General features: G+C 45.4%; 1 protein-coding gene across 1 annotated transcript in view; it reads left to right on the forward strand.

The window, feature by feature from the left end:
• Positions 1-2,892, forward strand: part of oma1 (OMA1 zinc metallopeptidase) — a 32,687-nt gene extending 29,795 nt beyond the window's left edge. The window contains exon 8 of the mRNA XM_079740323.1: positions 1,277-2,892. Coding sequence (XP_079596449.1) covers positions 1,277-1,429 — 153 coding nt within the window. The 3' untranslated portion in view covers positions 1,430-2,892. The remainder of the gene's footprint in view (positions 1-1,276) is intronic.
• Positions 2,893-9,220: the final 6,328 nt, after the last annotated feature.

Raw genomic sequence — 9,220 nt, forward strand, 5'->3', positions numbered from 1 at the left:
AGGGTGCCCCGTCTCTTCAACAAGAAAAACGGTGTGTCCTGTGTATTTGAACGTTTGTAGGCATATTTTAACTATGGCTATGGTCCCTTGGCCCTGAAAACATGCTTTTAATGTGTGTACTACATGCCCATTTGGTGGACGCGTTCATCAAATGCATCTTACGCCACCGTCAGGGCATCCATTTTTATCGTGAGAGTAGCGCTGAAGTTGGCCATGGGCTCCTTGTGGTGTCTCTTACCTTGTGGAGCAAACAGCAGCATGAGGCCCTGCACTTTACTTCACCCTGTTGTCTCCAGCAGCAGCAGCTCAGCAGCAGGCTTGCTAGTGCTATTGTTGTCCTTAAGTTAACACCCCCACACACACAGGGATGCTGAGAAGTGAGAAGGAGTGCGGTATGTAAAGGGGAGTGAGTGGGTGTGCTGGAGTAAAGTGGATAGACCGGTCTTTTCCACAGTGGCGTGATGTGGAGGTGCTTCCTGTCTCCTGCATCACCATGTCTACCTGATAGTACAGCTGTGATTAAGATAAGATAAGAACTTTATTTCATCCTATGCATGGGAAATTAACTTGTTACAACAGCCCATGGAATCTAAAGTATGCAATAATAAAATAGAAAAAGTATAAAGTATCCAACAATCATACATCCATAAGATAATACAAAATAAAATAAATACAATAAATATAAATAAATCACACAGTGATTACAATGTCATGCTATAAGGGCAAAAACTGCACACGCCCATGAGCTACACAATCAATGAGGCCAAGAGGTGCCTCACTACAGAATAAAATACTTTGTCACAAATGTATAGTGGAAAATGCACATTATTAAATTCAAGTATTGCATTATTAATTTAGTTGAAGTGTTTTTTTGGTAGCACAATGTTTCATAACCGATGTGTTATAAAGTCAGATGGAATAAAAGTCCTTCGGAAAGGTTCCTTCTTACATGCTGGGTGTAATAATCTTTTACTAAAGGAACTGTTTTGCGCTGCCACTGTCTCAATGGAGGAGACGTCGGCGTCTCCTCCATTTGGCTGGATTCCAATAGTCACCCTCGTGTAAAACTGATACTGCTCGTCTTTTAAAGATAAGAGCAATGGGGGAAAGGCATTCCAAAAAATTGTTTTGGAATGCAACCATCCCACCCTCTACATTATTTTCATCTGTCACATTTTGGTCTCTCTTGCTTTGTTTCTGTCTTGTTTCTTGCCTACATGTGGACTTGTCCTCCCCCTCTCTCTCGTTCTCTTGTTCTTGCTCTAAATCTCTCCAGGCTCTGGAGCTAAGAGATTGTTGCGAGTGTCCGGCCCTCCCGTCCGCGGACCCCCGCGTTGTCTTCTCCAAGAGCGTCCGGACACTGCTGGACAAGGCCAAGGTCAAAGGGAGGGTGAGCCAGAGCTCAAACTCACCACCACAGCCCCAATGACATCCGCACCCCCAGGATGCAGTGCCCGCAGCCCTCCTGGCCCAAGCCCGCTCGGCCCCGGCTTCTGATGCCCGTCCTTCAGACTCGCCGTCCGTCCCGTCTACAGCTAACCCTCTGGGACTCTCTTCTCCGGACCCCTGTCTCGCTGAGCAACCCCACACCTGCTTTAACTGCTGATGATGGGACACCGGAGATGGGATACAGCATTTCGCAAAGCCTCTAGATTCTCAAAGTCAGACCTACTGATTGCTTGGGTATTGAGGGTACAGTTTTCAGTGTGTGTGTGTCACTGTTATTTTTTCACTGTTTTCCCAAAAGTTATTTTCCATTTGAAGAGTCCATCTCACCCTTTCCAGTGCTCCAGCGTGTATCTCGTGTGCATAAGTGCCGTGTTAAAAGAGTTTAGAGTGTGTTCAGATGGCTGGGAAGTCTTTTTGCAGATCAATGCATTAGCATCTGGATTTTGACACGACCTTGGCTGAGGACCAGCTGAATTAATTACTCAAAAAACCATACTTTGCAACATCAACATGTGCATTATTTATGAAGAGACTACAATAAATGCACTTTGTGTACACACACAAACACAACGCATGTACTCATGGATGCTAACAAGTATGTGTGCTTGTGTATGTGTGTGAGTGCACAAATATTACATTACATTTCAGTGTGCTTGCAACACTTCTAGGTCCCTTATACCATGGATTATATTTTTTGATGAGCTGTTTTCATTTCAAAATGTTCTCTGACTACTGTGTGTCTGGGCTGTATTGTATAGTTTTATATCCATGTGTGCAGTGATATTGGTATCTATCCCAATTTTTAGGAGACGCAAATGTACACCCCAAAAAACCTAAAAAAAATATATATATTCTTTTGATGCATACAAATCCTGCATACTTGAGACAGTCCGAGCTGTTGTATATAATATAATTTAATTTAATGTGATGTTCTCCTGGTGAATTTTCTTCGAGGAGAGAATAGAAAATGTATGTATTTTCATATTTTCACCACTCCCATTTCTGGGAGTGGTGCTATTATTTTGCTTACCATACGTGCTCCATTAAATACGTTGTTTTTACCGTGAACACACCAAGGGAGAAAATGTGATGATGAATTATGAGTGCAAGAGAATATCGTTCCTTGCAAACAAGTGTCAGCAAGTAGGCCCATTGCTTTGAAGTGACGTCATGGCAGCCTCATTAAATTAACGTGAATTTTTTTATGTTGGGTATAGAGGTCTACTTCATCAGGTCATCTTCATCTTCATCACTTCATCAGGTCTACTTTATCAGTCTACTTCACTCTACGTCACTCCCCGCTCTACGCGCATGTCGTTTGCAGAAAGAGACAAGAGCGACAAGAGCCGCAATCATGTCTTCTGCGGTTGGTTGCACAAACCCTTTTAATAAGACTGATTATCTCATTTATTCTACTTCTTGCTTGCCAACATAATAAAGCAATTCAAATAATTTAATAATTATGCATTTTCTTATTCGTATTGCATGCTTATTAAATGTATACTCTGTTTGAGTTCATCTCCCTCAAAAAGTAGTCCCCTTTAATAGCGTGGTAAAGTTGGTTTTATATTGGGTGTTGGAATTCGACACATTTGAAAAATCTATTTAGCACTGGCTACAAGGGACGAATTTGTTTCAAAACAACTTTGATGTGTTAATACAAGGCCTGCCTATATAACACAAAGCTTCTTTAGTAAAAAAGTTTAAATCTATTATGCGGCTTCGACTTTTGACTTACTCATGTCAAAACACATCAGGTGAACTCAGCTAACTGCCCTTCATATGACACAAAGCTTATTTTCTCCAAAAAACACCCTTTGATTTTATACAATTTTAATAAAAGAATTTAATGTTGAATGCTATAAATCTATTATGCGGCTTGACCTTTTGACCTTACCATATCAAAACAAATCTGGTGAACTCTGCTAACTGCCCCATACATAACACAAAGCTTACTTTCTCAAAAAACCCACCCTTTGATTTTATAAATATTTTTTATTAAAAAAATGCTGTAAATCTATTATGCGGCTTGACCTTTTGACCTACCCATATCAAAACACATCTGGTGAACTCGGCTAACTGCCCCATACATAACACAAAGCTTACTTTCTCAAAAAACCCACCCTTTGATTTTATAAATATTTTTTATTAAAAAAATGCTGTAAATCTATTATGCGGCTTGACCTTTTGACCTACCCATATCAAGACACATCTGGTGAACTCAGCTAACTGCCCCACACATAACACAAAGCTTATTGTTTTCCAAAAACCCACCTTTTCATTTTATACAATTTCTTTAATGTTAAAAAATTGACCTACCCATATCAAAACACATCTGGTGAACTCAGCTAACTGCCCCACACATAACACAAAGCTTATTGTTTTCCAAAAACCCACCTTTTCATTTTATACAATTTCTTTAATGTTAAAAAATGCTATTCATCTATTATGCGGCTTGACCTTTTGACATACCTGTATTTAAACACATGTGGTGAACTCAACTAACTTCCCCACACATAACACAAAGCTTTTTTTCTCAAAAAACCCACCCTTTGAATTTATACATATTTTTTACTCTCAAAAAATGCTATGAATCTATTATGCGGCTTTACCTTTTGACCTACCCATACCAAAACACATCTGGTGAACTCAGCTAACTGCCCCACACATAACACAAAGCTTATTTAAAAAAAAAAACACCCTTTGATTTTATAAATATGTTTTACTCTCAAAAAATACTATAAATCTATTATGCAGCTTGGCCTTTTCACCTACCGATATCAAAACATACCTGTGAACTATATACTATATAAGTTTGCATACAAAAAAATGAGGCAGGCTATACTTGATTTATGTATACTTTTTACACACACTAAGTAATTAAATAAATACAACTTACAACAATGTCAAATCTTTACATATAAACAGGAAATCAGTGTCTGTGTATTAATTAAATTACTTAGTGTGTGTAAAAAGTACACATAAATCAAGTATAGCCTGCCTACATTTTTTGTTTGCAAACTTATATAGTATATAGTTTACAGGTTTGTTTTGATATCGGTAGGTGAAAAGGTCAATTGTAGTGCTGAGAGACGGGAGTCGGAGGCAGAGTATCCAGAACTGAGTTTTTATTAAACACCACTTAAACCAGCACATTCGAAAGCCAATGAGGACTGAACACAGATGGTCGTTCCGTCCGCCTAAAACGTCTGTGCTAAACACGTCCCCCCCACCCATAGTTCCATGGGTGAATTATGTTAATCACCACACAAGCCCCTGAAGAATTCACCCATAGTCAAAGTCCTTGTGACGGGAAAGGGCGACAACCCGACCCCGGTGAGTGCAGATGACAGGGGTCGAGGCAGAGGAAGCAGCAGGCACGTCGGTGCCGTCCACCAACTCGGAGGTCCCGGGGGTCAACGAGGTCGAGGGAGTCTCAACGGTAAGCGGGGGGTGCGGCGCAGGCGGACGGCCCCGACGCGGGGGTTGCGCCTCCTCCATCGGCCTGGAAACGTCCACGTTAGCCGGCTTAATCCCATCAAAGGAAACGGTCTCAGGTCTCCCCCCGACGTCTACCACCAGGCACTTGTTGCCGTTGCGTAAAACCCTGAACGGGCCATCGTAAGAAGGGCGTAGCGGACCACGGTGGGCGTCGTGGCGAATGAAAACATAGCCCACCGCGCGCAGATCGGGGAGCATGCGGAAAGCGGGGGTGCCGTGTTGCGATGTGGGAACGGGCGCGAAAACCTTGGCGGTTTCCAGGAGGGAGGAACATTGTCTGGAAGCCGACCGGGGAACCGAGGCATTAGGAATAAAATCCCCCAGCACTCGTAGGGCCTGCCCGTAGACCAGCTCCGCCGATGACGACTGCAGGTCCTCCTTAGGGGCGCCCCTGAGGCTGAGCATTTCCTTAATCACTTAATCAGCCCTTAATCACCATTACAGTCTCAAAGGGCTTAACAGGCCAAACATTTATGACACGGATGGAATTCATGGATCGGTGGAAACGTTCGCACAAGCCGTTAGCCTGGGGGTGATAGGCGGTAGTACGGTGCAGCTTGACCCCCAACCCCTCAGCCACCACATTCCAAAGTTCCGAGGTGAACTGCGAGCCCTGGTCTGAGGAGCGGTCTGAAGGAGTCCCATAGCGTGCGACCTAGGGATGGGCGATATGGCCTAAAATCCATATTGCGATATACATTGCAGCCTCTTGCGATAACGATATAGATAACGATATAAAAATCATAAAATAACCATTTCAGAACAGGTTACATAGACCCTAAGGAAAGCCAAACTGCTAAATGTATTTTAAAAAAAGAGAAATATAGTATGTCGTTTTGAGCACATTTGTGAAACACTGTAATCATTCAACATAATGTTGAAGATAAATAAAATTCAAGTACATTACCTGCAGAGACTTTAACAAAGAAAAAGTGTCAAGTATTGGGTTTCTTTCCTTTAGTGCAAACCATTCTAAAAGGCACCTCACTTAGTTTAAGTCCTTGGTTCTTAAATGCCACTGTGGGGGGACGTGCGACGTCTGGCCTACAGGGGGAGTATGGACAGGTTGGGAGCGCACGGGATTGGCCGGGGGGGGGGATTGAACCTGGTGACGAGCAGGCATCTGCACTCAGGTCAATCAGGGAGGCTGTACTTATGTGCCTGTTTTCTGTTATAGTAGGAGACCCAGGAGCGAACGGACCAGGGAGGTCCGGAGCGAGCGTGACGCTGAGCTAGATCCACCGCGAGACGGCTAAATGGACCTTTTTGTTACCTTTTGATATTTCTGTTCAGTTTGCATCGCAAATAAACCGATCTCCTGCGGAGAGAACGACAACCCCGCCTGCTCTCATTCTTCGAACCCGTTACAGCCACCCAAGATACAGAGTACAGAAAAAACTGGTGTCTTTTTAGATAAGGAACAGACACTGTACTAACAATTAGGGATGGGCATGATTAATTGTTGATCGATCATTGATTGTTAAGAATTTTGTCGATCACGTGATATTTTTTATCGATCAAAAGGAGGTTGTGTTCCAAAGTGTGAGAGCAGAACAGCCAAGCCGTTGCTTGTCTGTTTAATACAGATTTTGTCTTTTTGAATTGATTCCCGTGTTAAGTGCGCACTAAACGAGTTTGGTCCCTTGGTGTGGACCTTTTGGGCTGTTGCGAATACAAACCATCGAACTCGGGAACGGACCAAACAGGCAGTCCGAGACCCAGCCGGAGAGGTGGTCTCGGTTCGCTTCAAAACGAACACTGGTGCGGTTCGCTTGAGATGTGAAAGCGAACGCACCTCAGACCGATCAAGTTCTAAAAATCATACGCCTCTTTGGATGTAACAGGCACCCGCTCAGCTGCGCTCATTATGGGAATTATTGTTTGATTAGTGGTAACTCCAAGATTAGCAGCACGTTGTTGGACCGTCGGGTGAAAATGAGTCTCGGCTCAACATGGAGCAAAGAGGAGACAGAACGTCTATTGGATATTTGGGTCCGATATGCAAAAGACATTCCGTCTCCTCTTTGCTCCATGTTGAGCCACGACTCAATTTCACCCGACGGTCTGACAAAATCACATAAAAGTATGCTGGAAAATATACATAAAAATGCCAATGCATTTAACACATTCCGAGTCAGGATGAGGGAGAAGGAGTTGGACCGGTCCGCAGATCAATGTATATCACGCTGGATATCCATGATCGTTTACTTTCACCAGCACTTTCTCCCCCTTTTTTTCTGTTAACGCTGTACCCCGCCCCAGACCTTTTTGTCTAATGATTTAATGTTCTTTGCACACATGCAGGTTTGTTGACAAATTCTGGCACTGTTGCAAAAATTGCAATGTGAAATGGAACCGCACCAAACCAAAAATTAAATATTGTATTTTGCATCATCAACACGCATTATCACGATAGAGCGATAGAATTAAAATCTCTATCGTAGGCCATTGTTTATAATTTATTATTAATTTATATTTATTATTTGAATCACGCATTACTAGTGCGACCCACATGCCAATGAACGTGCGCGCCAAGTCGGAAGCCGACGTCGAGGAGAGGGGAACCGCTTCAGGCCAACGGGTCGTCCTGTCGACCATGGTGAAGAGGTAGGTATACCCGTGAGAGGAGGGAAGCGGTCCAACCAGGTCCACGTTGATGTGGTCGAACCTCCTCTCGTGAACAGTGAAATCTCCAAAGGGGGCCTTAATATGGCGGTGCACCTTGGACCATTGACAGTCAACGCATGAGCTGACCCAAGCACTAATGTCCCTTCTAAGCCCCTGCCCCACAAACTTCTGGGAAACCAATTTCACCGACGGCTTACTGCCAGGGTGGGAAAGGCCATGTAACGCCTAAAAACAGGCCGGCGCCAGTTCACCGGGACCAGCGGTTGAGGTTGGCCTGTGGAGACGTCGCACCATAGCCTCACGTCTGAGCTGCCAACCGTGACCTCCTCCCGTTTATGCAAACCCGTTTATGAATTCCTTAGGGTCTGGACTCCGAGGTCGGAGGCCTGGTCCGCGCTCATACGGACGTAATCTAGGCCCAGTTGGGCGGCTCCGATGACTGTTCTAGAGAGGCAGTCTGCAACCATGTTGGACTTGCCTTGACTTGGACTAGCTGGTGCTGCTGGCGGGCAGACCACGGTTCCGCCAGCTTGGACATGCAGAATGTTAGTGGCCTGTGGTCCACGAAAGTCGCAAACTCAGCATTCCAGGAGGAACCGGAACGGCATACGTAGGAACTCAAATAACCCGAAAGTTGTCACTACAGCCGTCTTGGCAATGTCCGAGGGATGCACTGGCACCTGGTGGTAACCGTGCACCAGGTCCACTTTTGAGAAGACCTGCTTGCCCGCCAGGTGTGCTTAGAAGTCCTGGATGTGCGGGATTGGGTAGCGGTCAGGTGTGGTAGCGTCGTTCATGCGGCGGTAATCTCCACAAGGTCGCCAGCCGCACTCTGGCTTGGGAAGGATGTGGAGGGGTGAGGCCCAGGGGCTGTCTGAGCAGTGGATGATGCCCAGGCGCACCATGTTGGTGAACTCCGACCTAGCGACCTTCAGCCTGTCGGGGTTAAGTCGTCTGGCTCTAGCATAGACGGGTGAGCTTAGTGTCTATATGATGCTCTACTCCATGTTGTGCCGTGACGGCAGCTACCAGGGTTCTGTTGGCTAGCCTGTCATTGTCCGGGGGGTTGACACTGCGGGTTTGGGCTAGCACCTCGGGTATGAAACTCTGAGTAGCCAGGAAAAACCGGTCGGCTTCTTCTGCCAACGCGCATCGCTCGGTAATCTTCGTGCCCACGAGTGCCGTCCGGACCTGTGGTGGCATGTGTCGAAGGAACAGCTCCATGAAGAGGAAGTTAGGCTCCTCCATACCCAGCAGGTTGAGCATCATCTCCATATGCTCGGAGGGTCTGCTGTCCCCGAGGCCTTGGGCCTGCTCTGACTTTGACAGCTCAAAAGTCTTCAATAGGAAGGCTTTTTGGTCTCTGTATTTGCCCTGGTTCGGGGGATTTGCTATGAAACTCGACGCCCGGGTCGCAGTGGATCTCCAATAGCGCCGGGTGTCTTCTGTGACGTCACGGATAGCAAATTGCGCCTCCGTCTGCGCAAACCACACTGTCGGTGAAAACTCCCAGAACTCCGGCAACTTGATGAAAGCGTTGTTCGCCATGTTCGTTTTGGTCCCTGAAATTTCAGCGAGACCTATGTCGGGGTCACCAGTGTAGTGCCGAGAGACGGGAGTCGGAGGCGGAGCATCCAGAACT

Source organism: Pollachius pollachius (assembly GCF_949987615.1).
Source record: "Pollachius pollachius genome assembly, chromosome: 7".
Lineage (NCBI taxonomy): Eukaryota > Metazoa > Chordata > Actinopteri > Gadiformes > Gadidae > Pollachius > Pollachius pollachius.